Source organism: Pan paniscus, chromosome 20 (assembly GCF_029289425.2).
Source record: "Pan paniscus chromosome 20, NHGRI_mPanPan1-v2.0_pri, whole genome shotgun sequence".
In the NCBI taxonomy this organism is placed as follows: domain Eukaryota; kingdom Metazoa; phylum Chordata; class Mammalia; order Primates; family Hominidae; genus Pan; species Pan paniscus.
Genome location: NC_073269.2, coordinates 26,959,117 through 26,979,430, shown reverse-complemented (window position 1 = coordinate 26,979,430; position 20,314 = coordinate 26,959,117). Strand labels below are relative to the sequence as shown.

General features: G+C 39.7%; 1 protein-coding gene across 1 annotated transcript in view; it reads left to right on the top strand.

The window, feature by feature from the left end:
- LOC100990474 (large ribosomal subunit protein eL34-like) overlaps nt 1–7,575 on the top strand; it is a 34,157-nt gene extending 26,582 nt beyond the window's left edge. The window contains exon 2 of the mRNA XM_055104412.2: nt 6,059–7,575. Coding sequence (XP_054960387.1) covers nt 7,220–7,573 — 354 coding nt within the window. The 5' untranslated portion in view covers nt 6,059–7,219 and the 3' untranslated portion in view covers nt 7,574–7,575. The remainder of the gene's footprint in view (nt 1–6,058) is intronic.
- The last annotated feature ends 12,739 nt before the right edge of the window (nt 7,576–20,314 follow it).

Below are 20,314 nucleotides of genomic sequence, written 5' to 3'. Positions count from 1 at the left end.
ATTTATATTTCATAAAAACTAGTTTCTGAATTGTTATATGTTAAACAACTTGAAAATGCAGATACCTAAAAGTTTCATCTAGATGATAGTATTAATATTTTAATAGCTTTTAATTGTGAATCAAATTTTCTTCTTTGTGTTTACTGGAAAGCAGTTATTTATCTTCTAATAAAGTAAAGGCTTTCCATAATCCTAATCATACAGATCTCCTAAAATTAGCACTATGTTTAGATTTGAATAAAATTCATAGGCCTGTAAGTAATGTAAATGTTAATATTTCTTTCTAATAAAAGTGAAATAGCAATAGAAGTAAGTTGTTAAAATGAGTTTAAAAAGCTTCAAGTATTTATTAAGTAACATTTAATGCCACATTATAAGTGACTAATCAGTAATTTCAATCTATTTTATTCACTGAGAAGACTTAATATTCTTAAATTATTCAATCAAAAAAGTTATACTCTTTCTGAAACTTTCAGAAACTGTAGATCACTCAATATACAATAATGTACATGGATACCACAAATTATATAATAATAGGCTCATTCTTGCTTTTAATACAAAAATTCAATATATTTCACAAGTAAAATTGGTGGCTCCTAGAAATCATGAGAGGAAAACCATTGTTAGTATCTATTTACCAAAGTGTGTTAAGCTTAGCAATGGGTACTTTTTTTTTCTTTTTTTGAGATGGAGTCTCGCTTTGTTTCCCAGGCTGGAGTGCAGTGGCGGTATCTCAGCTCACTGCAGTCTCCACCTCCTGGGCTCAAGCAATTCTCCTGCCTCAGCCTCCTGGGTAGCTGGGATTACAGGCGCCCGCCACCACGCCCAGCTAACTTTTTGTATTTTTAGTAGACGGGGTTTTACCATGTTGGCCAGGCTAGTCTCAAACTCCTGACCTCAAGTGATCTGTCCACCTCTGCCTCCCAAAATGCTGGGATTACAGGTGTGAGCCACTGTGACCGGCCAGTAATGAGTACTTTAAACCAAAAATCGATTTGTAAATACTACCTATGGTAAAAAGAAGTGGTTTTTAAATTCCTATGTATTTCTATTAAATTTAAAATTTAAAGCCAAAATATTAGGTCAAGAATAAAAACAAACATTGGTTGAGGTGGGGTTGAGCATAATGGTTAAAATTGAAACTCAGTGTTTGGTTGTTCCTGATTGCATCCCAGTTTGGCCACTTAATGGTTGTATGACCTAAACACAGTTTCTTGCCTCTCTGTGCATGACTCTTCAGCTGTACAGTGAGGATAATAGGGCCTAAATCCTAGGGTTTTGGTAAAATTAAAGCAGTTAATGCAAATAAAGGAGCCATAAAAATGCCCAGCACATAGCTAGTGTACAGGAAGTTTATTAACTCTTATTTGTTGATTCTGTTAGATCATGACAAATGTTAAGCCTGAAAACAAGATGGCCATACCACTGGCTTGTAACCCATGTTCATTCTAATTCTTCCATCTGGGGCTATAATAGTAGTTGAATGTTTCTAACACTATCCTTGGCAAATTCCCATATATTCACATACAGCATGGATATAAATATTATGAAAAAATGTCTCATTGAGAACTGCTGTCCAGTACACTAGTAACACTAGATATACAACCACTTAAATGCTGAGTGTCAGTTTTATAATTAGAGAATGAAGCAAATTGTTTCATTACTTGTTTAATAAACTTGTGATTTATGTTTATTTGGTTAAATTTATTTATTTATTTATTCATTTATTTATTTAGAAACAGAATCTCACCCTGTCACCCAGGCTGGAGTGCAGTGGTGTGATCTCAACACACTGCAACCTCCACCTCCCAGGTTCAAGCAATTCTCCTGCCTCAGCCTCCCGAGTAGCTGGGATTACAGGCGCCCGCCAACACACCTGGCTAATATTTGTATTTTTAGTAGAGACAGGGTTTCACCATGTTGGCCAGGCTGGTCTCAAACTCCTCACCTTAGGCTATCCACCCACCTCGGCCTCCCAAAGTGCTGCGATTACAGACGTGAGCCACCACACCCGGCCTAAATGTATTTAAAATATATATATTTAAAGAACTTTTTTTGTCTAACAAGTGAAAAAAATTATTTATTTAAAAATTTAGAGAGGTTTTACTCCAGTTGTTTAGTCTGTCTTTTAAGGTATATTATTTTGAACATTAAAAATCAACATACTTATTTGAGTGTTGGTTCAGACTATTCATAGTTTTAAAAGTTTACTAGCTTGCATCACTAACTGAGCAAGCCATTGAAATAAAATATGTATATGTTTTCTGAAATTTTAAGATGAATGAACACTTTTTTCTCTGGTGCAATTTCTTAAAGTTTCTCTCACTTAAAAAAACCCAATATTAATAGTATTTTTGATTGGCAAATCAGAGTTGTATAATTTATGGGGTAAAATGTGATGTTTCAATGTATGCATACATATAATATAAGTCGAGTTTAATAACATATCAACTTGCTTACCAATCATTTTTTTTGTGGTGATACATTTGAAATTTAGTTATTTTGAAATACAGTACTTGGCCAGGTGCCGTAGCTCATGCCTGTAATCCCAGCACTTTGAGAGGCCGAGGGGGGCAGGTGGATCACCTGAGGTTGGGAGTTCAAGACTCAGCCTGACCAACATGGAGAAACCCCGTCCCTACTAAAAATACAAAATTAGCCAGGCATGGTGGTGCATGCCTCTAATTCCAGCTACTCGGGAGGCTACAGCAGGAGAATCGATTGAACCCAGGAGGTGGAGGTTACAGTGAGCCAAGATCGTGCCATTGCACTCCAGTCTGGGCAACAAGAGCAAAACTCCGTCAAAAAAAAAAAAAAAAAAAAAAAAAAAAAAAAAAAAAGAAAGAAAAGGGAAGGAAGGAAAAGAAAAGAAAGAAAGAAAAAGAACTTTATAGTTTACTGTCATCATCCTGCTGTGCAATAGATCTGGAAATCTACTTATCCTTTCTATTTAAAACCTTGTACCCTTTGATCAACAACTTCCTATTTCCTTCCCACCACACCCAGCTTCCAGTAACCATTATTCCACTTTCTGCTTTTTTGAGGTAGAATTTATTAAATTCTAGATGTAAATGAGATCATGCAGTATTTGTCTTTTTGTGTCAGTCTTATTTCAGCTAGCATAATGTCTTCCAAATTTATCTGTATTGTTTTAAAGGGCTGGATTTATCCCTTTTTATGGCTGAATAGTATTCCATTGTGTATTTATACTTTTTTTTTTTTTTTGAGACTCACTCTGTCACCCAGGCTGGAGAGCAGTGGCATGATCTCGGCTCACTGCAACCTCTGCCTCCCAGGTTCAAGTGATTCTCCTGCCTCAACATCCCAAGTAGCTGGGACTACAGGTGCCTGCCACCACGCCTGGCTAATTTTTCTATTTTTTAGTAGAAACATGGTTTTCCCATTTTGGCCAGGCTGGTCTTGAACTCCTGACCTCAGATGATCCACCCACCTTGGCCTCCCAAAGTGCTGTCATTACAGGCATGAGCCACTGCACCCAGCCTAACAATCATTTTTAATAAAATGATTGATATGCTTCAATTGTATTCAATTGAATAGTTGAATACATTTTCATTGTTATATATGAGTGTAAATGTATAAAATGGTACATGAAAAAGAAATAAGCCAGAAAAAAGATGTTAATATTTGTAATAAAATGGGAAGGTAGTTAATTATTATTTGCAAATGATATCTTTGTTTACTTAGATAACAAAAGAAACTACAAAACTACTTTAATAGTCTATTCAGGTGGGTAGGCAAAATTCTAAGATGATCGCCAGGATTCCCAATCTGTTGCACACCAGCTGTGTAATCCTCTCCTTTGGAGTGTAAAAAAAAATGTGACTTACTGTGGTGGAAAATCACTCATGAAATTAGGCTGCTAATATGTTCTGTTCATCAAAAGGAAGATTATCCTGATTGGGCTAAAATTAGTCAGAGGTGCTTTTATGAGAAAGAGACACATCGTAGAAAAACCCCCCTGCTGGCCTGGAAGTGAGTGACTTCTAGGTGGAACATGTAAGCTGCTATGGTGACCACATGGAAGAAAATATATTTGTATATTATCATCATTCCTGCCTCCCACATGTTGCTTCCAGTAGGAAGGAAGGGAGGATCTCATGACAGAGATAAAAAGGGGATATCCTTCATTCAAGAAATAATCACCTCTCATCTGGGATAGCTTAAGATAAACAGAGGAGACCACAACATGAGCAAATCAATGGGAGGAAAAGGGCAACCTGGTTGAAAGGGCTCACTGGCATGATGGAGCAGCATTTACTAAGTTGTAGTGAATGATCAGCCTTTGGGATAGCAATAGTCAGCCAAGGAGGCTGAACTCATTTTTATTCTCATTAAATCAGCATATCTGCACCATTGTGGTGGCCCAGTGTTACACTACCCATTACAAAAATAACACGGAGACCAGTGGGTAACTTCATAGAATTGAGCTTATCATGAAAAAGCATATCTTATTATTTGTTTTCACAATTGAAAAACCTCAAAAACATAATGAATTTATTAATAATGAACTCATTTTAGAGGATTCCATTGCTGTGATGTAATATTAAACTTTAAACACTTTAATATTAATTGTTTAATACAATTTCCCCTGAGTGACTCAGGGTGAATACTGGGAACTGATAATGCTGTGTTTAAAGTGATTACTAGGAACATGATTAACACATTTCTTTCATATTATAAAAATTTCATGACCGGTCGGGCGCGGTGGCTCACGCCTATAATCCTAGCACTTTGGGAGGCCTAGGTGGGCAGATCTTTAATATTAATATGTCTTGAATGCATAATCAGTATGCATATAGTTTCTTTTAGATTAACATGATAAAAGTAAAAATTAGAAAAAACATTTGAGCCAGGCGCGGTGGCTCAGGCTTGTAATCCCAGCACTTTGGGAGGCCAAGGCGGGCTGATCACGAGGTCAAGAGATCAAGACCATCCTGGCCAACATGGTGAAACCCAGTCTCTACTAAAAAAAAATACAAAAAATTAGCTGGGCGTGATGGCGCATGCCTGTAAGTCCCAGCTACTCGGGAGGCTGAGGCAGGAGAACGGCGTGAACCCGGGAGGCGGAGCTTGCAGTGATCCCAGCACTTTGGGAGGCCTAGGCATGCAGATCATGAGGTCAAGAGATGAAGGCCATACTGGCCAACAAGGTGAAACCCCGTCTCTACTAAAAATAGAAAAATTAGCTGGGCATGGTGGTGCGCGCCTGTAGTCCCAGCTACTTGGGAGGCTGAGGCAGGAGAATCTCTTGAACCCGGGAGGCAGAGTTTGCAGTGAGCTGAGATTGTGTCACTGCACTCCAGCCTGGCGACAGAGCCAGACACCATCTCAAAAAAAAAAAAAAAAAGGAATCTTATTCTGACTCACAAAGGCTTTTAGTAAAAGATTGCTTATAATACTCAATTTGGATTCATAAAAATTTCAATATTCCAGATAAATCAGTGGCACTTAAATGTCAACCAAATTTCATAAAACATATTTCAATGAGATAAGAGTCTTTTTAGCTAAGAATTTTATTTTATTCGTAAATGTAGAGAAAAACAGAAAACCAGTACTTTGAGCCAAATAACAGTGTTTGGCATGAGAGCACCATCCAAACAAGTTCTCTTCATCATCGTCATTAACATAGCAATGGCACCACGTGCTCTCCTTGAGCAGGCCGGCCTGTTTCCACTGATATAAAGTGGAGACGGCATTGAAATAGTGAACGAGGGTGACATAAATGGAATATTGATATAAAATACAGTTTTTAATAAAAAGCATTTGATGTTGTACAACTATAGATGAAATTATTAGTATGAGGCCGTAATATTTTTACTTCTGTTGACAGGATAACTTAATTCACAATATTCTTATTTCAAATAATATTCCTTTTTTTGCTGTATATTTGCTAGCTTTTGGTCAAATATTACCGGAACTCAATAGAAATCAATAAAATTCATCTTTATTTTACCACAAGCATTTTATTATTGATGCATATGCTTATTTTGCTTAAAATCCATTAGCTTTTGATGAAAGATTTGTACTTTTCTTTCAGTGTGTTGTTTATTGCTGACAAGTGGCTGTCCTGCCAGGAAACTGCTATTCTCGGCTCTATCCACACTGACTAATAGTGAGTGGAAGTGAAGTGTAAGTAAGAACCAAATGTGTCTTCTCTTCATCTGTTTTTTCATCCATTGGCTGAAGAAAGAGAAGGACGCAGAAAGAAGATGAAAGAAGATATGATCCCTGAAAGATCACATAGAAGTCCTCTTAATGAGAAAAAAATTATGTGACCATAAAATATATTATTTTACTAAGCCTCTGAAATTTTAGTATACAACTTGCATTGCTTTAATTAATATATTATTCCTCCCGTTTTGATTCTTCAGGATATGACACAATTCCCTGGTGAATCAAAACTGAGAAAAGAATAACTTATTTATTAAAGTAAGAGATATAGGAAAGACCCATTACCTTTGACCAATATCTCCACCCCCAGCCAATCATCACTCTATTCTCTGCTTCTATGAGTTAAATTTTTTTTTTATTTTTCAAGACGGAGTTTTGCTCTGCTCACCCAGGCTGGAGTGCAATGGGGTGATCTCTGCTCACGGCAACCTCCGCCTCCTGGGTTCAAGCTATTCTGCCTCAGCCTCCCGAGTAGCTGGGAGTCATGCGCCACCACGCCTGGCTAATTTTGTATTTTTAGAAGAGATGGGGTTTCTCCATGTTGGTCAGGCTGGTCTCGAACCCCCAACCTCAGGTGATCTGCCCGCCTTGGCTTCCCAAAGTGCTGGGATTACAGTCGTGAGCCACCATGCCCGGCCTTTTTTTGAGGCGGGAGGAGGGCGGGGCGGGGGGACGGAGTTTTGCTCTGTTGCCCAGGCTGGAGTGCAATTGAGCGATCTCGGCTCACCACAACCTCCGCCTCCCTGGTTCAAGGGATTCTCCTGCCTCAGCCTCCCAAGTAGCTGGAACTACAGGCGCCCACCACCCCGCCCAGCTAATTTTTGTATTTTTAGTAGAGACGGGGTTTCACCATGTTGGCCAGACTGTTCTTGAACTCCTGACCTCAGGCGATCCACCCACCTCAGCCTCCCAAAGTGCTGGGATTACAGGTGAGCCACTGCGCCCGGCCGAATTAGAATTTTTTTCTACTTTACAAAGAAATGAGATCATGTGGCTCTTCCAGTGACGTTGTCTGCAGGCACTCAGAATGGTCCAGCGTTTGACATACCAATGTAGGCTTTCCTACAATACAGCGTCCAACAAAACTAGACTGCCCCGAACCCCTGGTAATAGAATTGTTTACCTTTATACCAAGAAGGTTGGGAAAGCACCAAGATCTGCAAGTGGCATGTGCCCAGGCAGACTTCGAGGGGTTCGTGCTGTAAGACCTAAAGTTCTTAGGAAATTGTCAAAAAGAAAGAAACATGTCAGCAGGGCCTATGGTGGTTCCATGTGTGCTAAATGTGTTCGTGGCAGGATCAAGCGTGCTTTCCTTATCGAGGAGCAGAAAATCGTTGTGAAAGTGTTGAAGGCACAAGTACAAAGTCACAAAGCTAAATAAAATTGAAACTTTTTTGAGAAAAAAAAAGAAACGAGATCATGTGGTATGTTTTTGTTTTCCTTTTGTCTTTGTGCCGGCTCTTTTTACTTAGCCTAATGTCCTCCAGATTCATCAACGTTGTCGCAAATAACAATATTTCTTTATTTTTAAGGGCTGAATAGCAGTCCATTGTGTAAATACACGAAATTTTCTTCATCCATTCACCTGTTGATGGACACTTAGGTTGATTCTCTATCTTAGCTATTGTGAGTAACCTACTTCCTTCTCTTTCATTTGTTTTTATATATTTTTTCTTTTTTATTTCTAAAAGTATTTTAATTTAAAATACAAATTATGACTGTTAATATCTTCATTTTTCTGCCTTATGGATAATATTTTGGCTAATTTTAAAAATAAATTGTTAAAAAAGTTCTTGGGGGCCGGGCGCGGTAGCTCACACCTGTAATCCAGCACTTTGGGAAGCCGAGGCCGGTGGATCACGAGGTCGGGAGATTGAGACCATGTTGGCTAACATGGTGAAACCCTGTCTCTACTAAAAATACAGAAAATTAGCCGGGCGTGGTAGCATGCACGTGTAGTCCCAGCTACTAGGGAGGCTGAGGCAGGAGAATCGCTTGAACCCGGGAGGTGGAGTTTGCAGTGAACCGAGATCGCGCTACTGCACTCCAGCTTGGGCGACAGAGTGAGACTCCATCTCAAAAAAAAAAAAAAATTTCTTGGATCAAGGCCATTACTTCATTGTTAACATAATTTGAGACAAAATAGCAATAAAAATCAACAATGATTAGTGAAACAACAATTATCTAGCCCCTGGTGATCATTTCTTCTCTCACCCAACATGAAAGCTGCATCTTTGTGTTATCTCTCCCAGTGTGAGAAAGAAGTTTCTGATTAAATTGCAATAAATTTTGTAAGATTTTACTCAGGGTGTGAAAATTAAACTGCTCTATTAATAGAAAAGTTTACCTTTTGATAAGTATAATTTTACTCTATTCTATTTAAATTCTTCAGAAAAACCTGACAGAATGCACTTACATTTTTTGAAAATTAAAAATGCTTAAACATTTTTTATATAAACTAAAACAAAATAATTTTAGAGTCTTAGAGAACATCTTTCAAATACTTTAAGTTACCTTCCTCTAGCTGTGTGCCCAGGATAATTTATTTTACATTTCTGAAGCTTCAATCTTCATTATTAATAAAAAATACTATCTCACTCAGGGCTGTTTTAATTAACACATGGTAGCTGTAAGTATTTTTCACTGAAAGTCTTGTCTAAATATTACAGTAAATATTTAAGAATAAATATTCATATTTCAAATATATTATGTAAGTTGCTATATTTTGTCATGTTTAATGTATTTATCCTTTTCAGAAAATGCCAAAGTAAGAATTTTTTATTTTCTCTGGAATAAAAGACTAAGGGTTTCTGCATTGTGACTGTGCTGATATTTGCATAGGGTTTTGACTGTTACTGTTGAATTTAGGTTGAATTTCAAATCCACTGTTGTTTAGCTTGTGTGGTTTCTGGTTCATTTGGGGAACCAAATATATTAGATGTGAACTGTTTGGAGTAACTTGGCATCATTTCTGCTGTCTTTCTGCTATTACATCTGGGGCTTTAGAAATGACTAGGATTCAAATAAAGTTGGTTTGAAATCAAGCAATAGAAAATTCCCGAAAATACTGAGGGAAATAGCTACTGAATAATGCCTTTCAGTGAGATTTATACATGAAACAGAGTTTAATGAAATTCATGAAATTATTGAAAGTTTTCTAAATTAAGACACTGACTGCAAACAACATATTAGGCACTTGTTGTAGTTTGTCTACAGCATCTGTAGCCTGGGGAAGCTGACATTACAGAAAAGCATATTGCTACTGTAATAAGATTTGGAACAAAAACTTACGTGCTTGTAAACACTCCCCCTTAGTAATCCTTAGATACTTGTCACTCTGGGTCAATCTTTTTGGCGCAACTGTTTATGATTTCAGAGATTCTATCTCACCAATTTCAAGCCATGGTGTTTTCAGCTGTTAATGTTTACTTGTATGCAGTAAGCTTCATGATTACATCATGTTGGAGTCCCTCAGGCAATCCCTGAGCCTCAGAGCTGACCATCCTACCTCATCCTTTTTGCTTCAAATGCTGTTATTGAGTCCCTTTCACTCCATATTTGAGCCTTAATGAGGCTTCCGTTTAAAGACACCAGAGGAAAGGGTTGCCCATATATATTGAGTTGAGAATCAGGATTCTCTTGAGTATAAAGACTTTATAGCCAGGCACGGTGGCTCACACCTGTAATTCCAGCACTTTGGGAGGCCGAGGCAGGTGGATTAGGAGGTCAGGAGTTTGACACCAACCTGACAAACATGGTGAAACCTGTCTCTACTAAAAATACAAAAATTAGCCGGGTGTGGTGGTGTGCGCCTGTAGTCCCAGCTGCTCGGGAGGCTGAGGCACAGGTTGCAGTGAGCCGAGATCACTGCCACTGCGCTCCAGCCTGGGCTACAGAACAAGAATGTCTCAAAATAAATTAAAAATAAATAAGTAAATAAAAAGATTTTACATTTATTATTCATAGTAAAAAGCAGTATTTTTTTTAATATGGGGTCTCACTCTGTCACCCAGGCTGGAGTGCAGTGGTGAGATCTCGGCTCACTGCAACCTCCACCTCCTGGGTTCAAGCGATTCTCCTGACTCAGCCTCCTGAGTAGCTGGGACTACAGGCACAAGCCACCACGCATGACTAATTTCTGCAGTTTTAGTAGAGATGGGTTTCACTATGTTGGCCAGGATGGTCTTGAACTCTTGACCTCGTAATCTGCCCACCTCAGCCTCCCAAAGTGCTGGGATTACAGATGTGAGCCACCACGCCCAGCTACAAAGCAGTGTTTTTAAGATGTGAACATGCTTTACTCAAATTAAATATAAATGATTTTATCAGTATTCCAATGTAGTGAAAATAATTGTATGAAGTTCACCAAATGTTCTGCTTCAGACTTTTTTGAAACAGAGATCAATATGTATGCAATGGTGGATGTTAGTTTGTTTGGTGTTGGTTTTCATTTGTTTTCATTTTTAAAGATCTTTTCCTACTTTATGCTGATGTTTAGCTGCATAAAGCTTACTAAAAGTTACACTTTACCACACTTTTTACCAAAATTTCAAATATTTAAATATTGAAAGTGATATTCTTGATTACCATTTTTTATGTGATGTAGTCTGCATTTATTAGTACTACATTGCATTTTTTTATGTGGTGCAAGGTTATAAAAATGCCTTCCAGTTGATTTCTTAGGTAACAGTAGAATCTGTTTTCTTAGAAAATAACATGAGAATTCTTTGTATACTACCTTTGGAGGTACTAAAAGCAACTGGTTAAATGTACTGAAATCTGTCCTTATTAATGGAAATTTAATTCAAAGACTATACAAAGAAAAGTCATTCAGGCACCCTGAAAATAAATTGGAATTTGGCACCTGACACTGATTAACAGGTTGAGCAGATTAGAGTAGACCTAAGTCCCTTTAAACAACATTAAAGACTTTTTTTTTTTTTTTGAGACAGAGTCTTGCTCTGTCACCCAGCCTGGAGTCCAGTGGCACAATCTCGGCTCACTGCAACCTCCACCTCCTGAGTTCAAGCAATTCTTGTGCCTCAGACTCTCGAGTAGCTGGGATTATAGGCACATGCTACCATGCCTGGCTAATTTTTTGTATTTTCAGTAGAGTCAGGGTTCCACCATGTTGGCCAGGCTGGTCTTGAACTGCTGACCTCAAGTGATCCACCTGCCTTGGCCTCCCAAAGTGCTGGGATTACAGGCGGGAGCCACCAGGCTCGGCCCAAAATTTTTAAATTAAAAATAGCTTCAGCAATTTAACAGGCCTGAGATTTGAAAGAAAAATTGTTTACTCATCATTAATTGCTATTAGGTTAAACCAGAACATTTTGAACATACTGTACAAAAAATTAAATAAGATTAGTCAACTTTCCCCAGAATTAATCTGATTAAAATGGGACATCTGGGTATTTAAAAACACCAAATTAGGCCAGGCGTGGTGGCTCACGCCTGTAATCCCAGCACTTTGGGAGGCCAAGGCAGGCAGATCACGAGGTCAGGAGATCGAGACCAGCCTGGCTAACACGGTGAAACCCCGTCCCCACTGAAAAAATACAAAAAAATAAGCTGGGCGTGGTGGCAGGTGCCTGTAGTCCCAGCTACTCAGGAGGCTGAGGCAGGAGAATGGCATGAACCTGGGAGGCAGAGCTTGCAGTGAGCCAAGATCGAGCCACTGCACTCCAGCCTGGGCGAAAGAGTGAGACTCCATCTCAAAAACAAAGCAACAAACAAAAAAACACACCAAATTAGTGATGAAAAATATTTATTTTTAACAGATTTTTGATCTTATGTATATATCAACACTAAATCAAACCTAATACTAATAGATTTGAAGGGTTTTTTTGAGATAGAGTCTCACTCTGTTGCCCAGGCTGGAGTGCAGTGGTGCAGTCTTGGCTCACTGCAACCTCCGCTTCCCAGGTTCAAGCAATTCTCCTGCCTCAGCCTCCTGAGTAGCTGGGATTACAGGTGCCTGTCACCATGCCTCGCTAATTTTTTGTATTTTCAGTAGAGATGGGGTTTCACCATGTTGGCCAGGCTGGTCTCAAACTCCTAACCTCATGATCCATCTGCCTCAGCCTCCCAAAGTGCTGGGATTATAGGTGTGAGCCACTGCGTCCAGCCAGATCTGATTTTTTAAATGTTTGTGAATGTCTATCACTGAAGTGAAAAACCAAATTATTTAAATCTACTTTCTAAATAATTTTGATTAAAATATTCTGTATTTTAATTGAGTGCCAGTATTCATATAGTATGCCAAACCACCCATTTCTTTACTATTTTGCCATTTTATAAAATAAGCCTGAGTTTGTGGAGACATTTTTAAAGAAACCAATTTTTTCTACAAAAAGATTTAGACATCAAAAATAGATGTATTAGTTTCACATTATATACATGGTTTGCTGAATGCTACAGTAATTTCTAAAGTTTGTGTACATCAATCTTAGATTTTCTAAAACAAAAGGAAGGGTTTTGTTTATGTTACATTTAATATACAAAGTCCAAAATATATCCAGACAGACAAAAAGTGTGGCTGCCTCTTTAAAGAACAAATGTTTTAGCACGCTACACTGTTCTGTGTATGTACAGATGGAAAACCAAACTTCAAAGTTTTCAAATCATAAACAGGAGCATTATCTGTGAGTCTGAGCCTTAAATATGTATAACACATACAGTTTACTCTTCTTAATTTAAAATATACTGTACTTTGAACAATTCAAGTACTGTAAGACTATTGAAAACTTCCTAAATCATACAAGTGTCAACTGAATTTTCAAAATTATAAGAACTTTCAAAAAGTAAACGAAACCATGACAGTTTAGTTTTAAAAAATGACTTTTGGCTGGGCACGGTGGCTCATACCTGTAATCCCAGCACTTTGGGAGGCCAGGGCGGGTGGATCACGAGGTCAGGAGATCAAGACCATCCTGGCTAACACAGTGAAACCCCGTCTCTACTAAAAATACAAAAAGATTAGCTGGATGTGGTGGCAGATGCCTGTAATCCCAGCTACTCAGGAGGCTGAGGCACGAGAATGGTGTGAACCCAGGAGGCAGAGCTTGCAGTGAGCCGACATTGCACCACTGTGCTCTAGCCTGGGTGACTGAGAGAGACTCCATCTCAAGAAAAAAAAAAATGACTTTTTATTTGCCCTTGTGATAAGAATCACCTTTATTCATTTTGGAACAAACAGGAAATGATGCAGTTGTAGCTTGCTGGGTGGTGACTGTGATGGTATTTACTGTCCTAGGGATGGTGGGATCCAGTGGACCAGAATTGTCAGCACCTTGCCATGTTCACTTATGTCCTTTCTTGCTGTGACTAAGATTCATTTCCCAGACTCCTTCATCAACTCTGTTTCCAATGTGGCATGAACAGTTTTGCACTGCTTTAGCATCTGCCTTTGGTTTTAAGGGAGGAGACCACCCCTCATTTTGTCTTATGCCCAATTTCTGCCTCCAAAGATAAAAGAAGAAGTAAAAACTAAAAGGAAGAAATACAATCCACAGGCAGACAGCCCGGCACTGTGCCCTGGGCCTGGTAGTTAAAGATCGGCCCCTGACCTAATCGATTATGTTATCTATAGATTCCAGACATTGTATGGAAAAGCACTGTGAAAATCCCTGTCCTGTTCTGTTGTTCTGATTACCAGTGCATGCAGCCCTCAGTCACATACCCCCTGCTTGCTCAATCAATCACGACCCTCTCACATGGACCCCCTTAGAGCTGTAAGCCCTTAAAAGGGACAGTAATTGCTCACTCGGGGAGCTCGGTTTTTGGAGATGTGAGTCCACTGATGCTCCCAGCTGAATAAAGTAAAGCCCTTTCCTTCCACAACTCAGTGTCTGAGGGGTTCTTTTCTGTGGCTCATCCTGCTACATTTCTTGGTTCTCTGACCAGGAAGTGAGGTGATTGGTGGACTATCGAGGCAGCCCCTTAGGTGACTTAGGCCTGCCCTGTGGAGCATCCCTGTGGGGGACTCCAATCAGCCTGAGCGACGCAGATCCAAAGAGTGCTCCCAGGTAGGCAATTGCCCCGGTGGGACATCTTACTAGAGAAGCATGTGGCAGGGCCTCACGGAGGATCAACACAGTGGCTGAACACCAGGAAGGAACTGGCACTTGGAGTCCGGACATATGAAATTTGGTAGGACTGGTCTTTGGAACTTGCCCACTCCATTTGAGTGGAAGCATGGCCTGATCACCCATGGTGTGCCTGTACCAGCACTTTGGTTTTTGTTTTTGACTTGACTTGGATTGCTTGATACTTTGGTTTTGGTTTTGACCTGGATTGGATTTCTTGATACTCTGATTTTGGTTTTGATTCTGGTTTGGTGTAAACTGTAAAAGTGTGTGTGTGCCCTTTTTACCTGTTCTTGTTTTGTGGTGTGTGTGTGGTGTGAGCAGGTGTTTTGTCTCAAGGAAGCATGGATCAGGCACAAAGTAAGCCCACCCCACTAGGAATTATGTTGAAAATTTTCAAGAAAGGATTTAAAGGAGACTATGGAATACTATGACACCAGGAAAACTTAAAACTTTGTGTAACTTAGACTGGCCAGCATTAGAGGTGGGTTGGCCATCAGAAGGAAGCCTTGACAGGTCCCTTGTTTCAGAGGTATGTCACAAGGTAACCTGTAAGCCAGGTCACCCAGACCAGTTCCCATACATAGACACTTAGTTACAGCTGGTTTTAGACTCCCCCCACCCCTCCCACAGTGGTTGAGAGAACAGCAGCATAAGCAGCTGGCAGAGGCAAGGAAAGACCAGCAGAGAGAGAGAGAGAGAGAAAAGAGACAGAGAGGAAAAGAGGCAAAGAGAGAGAGGAAGAGACAGAGAGACAAAGATGGAGTCAAGGAGAGAGAGAAAAAAACAGAGAGGCAGAGAGGAAGAGACAGAGGTGAAAGGAAAGTCAAAGAGAGAGAGAGAAAAACAGAGAAAGAAAGAGAGAAAGAGAGAGATATACAAGTAGTTAAGAAAAAAAGTGTACTCTATTCCAGGATAAATTTAAAACCTATAATTGATAATTGAAGGTCTTCTCCATGACCCTACAACTCTCCAATACCACCTTGTTGTGACTGTAAACAAGGGCATAGCCTGAAAGCACTGAGGCCACTGACAAGCTGTAGCCTTCCTATCAAAAATCCTTAACCTAGTAATCTGCAGATGGCCCACATGCATTTAATCTGTAGTGGCAACTGCTTTGCTAACAGAAGAAAGTAGAAAAATAACTTTTAGAGAAAACCTCATTGTGAGCACTCCCCACTGGTTCAGAAGTATCCTAAGGAAAAAAAAAAAAAAGCAAGAAGGTAGCTTACTAACTTAAAAATCTTAAAGTATAGGGCTATTCTGTTAAAAAAAAAAAAAAAAAGATGACAACATTAACCACTGAAAATCCCCTAATGGGGGATCTAAATCTTAATTACCAAACAAAGGTCCGACCAGACCTAGGAGGAACTCCCTTCAGGACAGGATGATAGATGGTTCCTCCTGGGTAAACAAACAAACAAAAAAAGCCATCTGTACCAGTTCTAAGTTCATTTGGACTAAACAAGGTCTTATTAATAGCAAAGGATAATGGAAATCCCAAACTTACAAGGTTTTCAACAAAAGTAAACTTTGCTAAAAGTTAACAGAAACTTACAAGGTTTTCAACAAAAGTAAACTTTGCTAAAAGTTAACAGTGTAACATGTATTATAGTAACTTCTAGTCTTGTGGCCTTAGTCTAGTCCACAGACATAAAGGAAGTTCACTTTGGAAAAGAATGATTATCTTAGAAAAAACAAAAAGGGAAAAAAAATAGGCGGCAGAATTTTTGTAAAAAGAATGTTATATGGTAAATTCTTGTCCTGAAATAAATGAACTGGTTGCTTAAAGAAAGAAATGTTTGTAATAAGTCAGAAAGTTGAGACATGTCAAAGAATTGTCTGTGAAAGTTGTGAAAAAAATGTTTTTAAAAAAGAATTTATGCAAGAAATGTATAATTTAAAAGTAACTAGGCCTCCTGAATGTAAAACTATTGAAAAAAACAGTTTATGTGCAAGGTGTATAAGGAAAGTAAAATACACCTCTGGTAAAAGGATTATAAGGAGGCATAAGAATGTGGATTTTTACCTACATGAAAAGGTTAAAAAAAATTGTTTTGAAGGTTTAAGCAGGTTTTAAAATGTTAATTGTAAAGGAAATTCTGTGTGTAAACATATTGGCTAAAGTTAAAAGGGTATCATCCAGTTTTTCTGTGAACAGAACATAAAAATAAAAACACAACAGGTTTTTCTTAAAGCACTAATCTGCTGTTTAACAAAAATTATAAAAGGTTAAAAAGAGTCTATAAAAATCTTACCTTATGGTCAGAAATTAAAAATTGGATAAATATGTCTACAAAGTTTTATTAAAACTAAGTTTAACATTAATAACACACGAATATAAACGTGAAATTTAGCTTATCTGGTATAAAAATCATACAAGAAGCATTGTCAAATGTAAAATGGTGTTTGGCTTTCTTTGGTCTAAAAACTAATAAAAATAGGCACTAAAGGAAATTTCTCAGTAAAAAGGCACCAAAGACTATAAAATCCACTGCTGATGTCCTCACATTTAAAACAAAAGGTCAGTTTCTTAAAAATTATATACTTGGTTTAGCACATGTACCGCCCCTAGAATTTTCGGTAAACCAGCTCCAGCCTGAAGATCATGTTCTCATCAAAGGGTGGAAAGAAGAAAAACTTGAGCCAGCCTGGGAAGGGCTCTACCTTGTGCTGCTAACCACTGAGACTGTTGTTCATACAGCAAAAAGGGGATGGACTCATCACACCTGAGTCAAGAAAGCGCCACCCCCTCCAGAGTCGTGGGCCATAGTCCCAGGGGAAAACCCTACCAAACTAAAGCTAAGAAAAATTTAACTCTCTTTCATCTATCCTATTACTCTTTCTTCTTTCCTTGCTCTATTGCTGATCATCTAGTTATTAACATAACCAAGTCAATTTTGCCTCAAACTGTTGCACTTAATGCTTGCCTTGTTATACCGTGTGGGGACTTGCCAAGTCAAAGACAGCTCTCTACTTCAGAAAAGTACCTCTGTCCCTCCTGACTCTCCTCAGACTGGGCATTAGTAAATTAGGACCATTTAATCCAGGGAGATTTTGATAAAGACCCCAGTGTCAACCACGATTCTTGCCCCCCAATGTAGAGCTCTTATGCCATAGTTGATCCAACATTCTGTGGACCACTAAAGAGCAAGTATGGACTGCCCCAACCATTTTTGTAATTTCCTAAAATCATACATTCATTTTACTAGAGGATCATAGAAGTTAAAAACCTAAAACAAACTTTGGCAATTAAGACAGGATACCAAGATGTAAATGCCTGGTTGGAGTGGATCAAATATTCCATCCGCACATTAAACAAAAGCAATTGTTATGCTTGAGCACATGGCAGGCCAGAGGCCCAGATTGTCCCCTTTCCACTAGGGTGGTCCTCCAGTCAGGTGGGCCTGGGTTACATTGTAGCTCTTTTCCAAGATTCTACAGCCTAGGGTAACAAGTCATGCCAAGCTCTCTCTCTGCTATATCCCGAAATCCAGCACCTTGCGGGTCAGCCCCTGAGGGCCATCCAGCCTCCATTTTCCAACACTAAGTTCACTTCGTGTCTCTCAGGACAGGGAGGAAACAGTGTTCCTTGGAGACCTGAAGGGATGCAGTGAGCTTAAGAATTTTCAAGAGCTGGGCCGGGCACAGTGGCTCACGCCTGTAATCCCAGCACTTTGGGAGGCCAAGGTGGGCAGATCACAAGGTCAGGAGTTTGAGACCAGCCTGGCCAACATGTTGAAACCCCATCTCTACTAAAAATACAAAAATTAGCCGGGCGTGGTGGCAGGCGCCTGTAGTCCCAGCTACTCGGGAGGCTGAGGCAGGAGAATAGCTTGAACCCGGGAGGCAGAGGTTGCAGTGAACCAAGATCGCACCACTGCACTCCAGCCTGGGTGACAGAGTGAGACTCCGTTTCAAAAAAAAAAAAATTTCAAGAGCTTATTAATCAGTCAGCCCTTGTTCATCCCTGGTGGATGTGTGGTGGTATTGTGGTGGATCTTTACTGGGCACTCTGCCGAATAACTGGAGTGGCATTTGTGCTTTCGTCCAATTGGCTATCCCTTTCACCCTGGCATTTCATCAACGAGAGGGAGGAAAAATAAAACATCATAAAGTGGGAGAAGCCCCTTATGGGTCTTCTGATGCTCACGTCTATTTAGACACAATTGGAGTCCCACAGGGAATACCAGGTCAATTTAAAGCCCAAAATCAAATAGCTGCAGGATTTGAGTGAATATTTTGGTGAGTGACAGTTAATAAAAATGTAGATTGGATAAACTACATCTATTACAACCAACAGCAGCAAGCTTTTCATGAGTTAAAAAGAAAAACTCATGTTGGCCCCAGCCCTGGGGCTACCTGACCTGACAAAACCTTTTACACTATATGTGTCAGAGAGAGACAAAAATTAGCAGTTGGAGTTTTGGCCCAGACTGTGGGGTCCTGGCCGAGGCTCGTGGCCTACCTCTCTAAACAACTAGATGGGGTTTCTTAGGGTTGGCCCCCATGTTTGAGGGCCTTGGCAGCAACAGCCCAGCTAGCACAGGAAGTGGGTAAGCTAACTCGTATGCAAAACCTAAACATAAAGGCCCCCCATGCTGTAGTGACTTTAATAAATACCAAAGGCCATCATTGGCTAACAAATGCTAGGCTAACTAAATACCAAAGCTTGCTCTGTGAAAATTCCCGCATAACCATTGAAGATTGCAACACTCTGAACCCCGCCACTTTGCTCCCAGTATCAGAGAGCCCAGTTGAACATAACTGTGTAGAGGTGTTGGACTCAGTTTATTCTAGCAGGCCCAACCTCCAAGACCATCCTTAAACATCAGTAGACTGGGTACATGGATGGGAGCAGCTTCACCAACCCTTGCAAAGTGATTCAGAAGAAGACGACAAGCCCTGATCCAGTCATACCCAGAAGCTGACTGATCCACGCATGGCCAAAGCATGAGGAAACTCATTTTGGGACTCATTTTCCTTAAAATTTGGACTTGTACAGTAAGGACTTCAACTGACCTTCCTCAGACTGAGGACTGTTCCCTACATATACATCAAGTCACTGAGGTAAGACAAAAGGTTGCTACAGCCCTATTATTTTATGGTTATTGTAAGTGTACCGGGACTCTAAGAGGAACTTATTTGCATAATGCTATACAGGGTATGTAGCCCAGGAAGTGACCAGCCTGATGTGTGCTATAACCCATCTAAGCCCCCTATGACTACCATTTTTAAAATAAGATTAAAGACTGGCAACTTCTGGGTTCTGAAAAACCTCAATTATTAGACAATACTGTATAGCACGGGTGAGGAAGGACTTCACCCTTCCTGTGGGAAGACTGCTGCCTTGGGCAAAAACTGTACACTACAAAAGCAGCCACCTGGTGGAGTTCAAACCACACTGAAAGAAATCCGTTTAGTAAATTTCCAAAGTTGGAAACTGTATGGAGACACCCGGAGTCCCATCAGGTCTGGACAGCCTCCTCTGAATTATACCGAATATGTGGGCATAGAGCTTATGCCAAGTTACCTGACCAATGGGCAGGTAGTTGTGTTATTGGCACCATTAAACCGTCCTTTTTCCTACTGCCCATAAAAACAGGCAAGCTCCTAGGCTGTCATGTCTATGCTCCCCGAGAAAAGAGAAGGATAGCTATAGGCGACTGGGAAGATGACGAGTGGCCCCCTGAAAGAATCATACAGTACTATGGGCCTGCCACTTGGGCACAAGATGGCTCGTAGGGATACTGAACCCCCATTTATATGCTCAACCGAATCACACAGTTACAAGCTGTCTTGGAAATAATCACTAATAAAACTGGCAGAGCTTTAACTGTTTTAGCCCTGCAAGAAATCCAGATGAGAAATGCTATCTATAAAAGTAGACTAGCCCTAGACTACTTGCTAGCAGCTGAAGGAGGGATCTGTGGAAAGTTTAACATGACCAATTGCTGTCTGCACATAGATGACCAAGGGCAAATAGTTGAAGATATAATTAAAATAACAAAGCTGGCACATGTTCCCATGCAGGT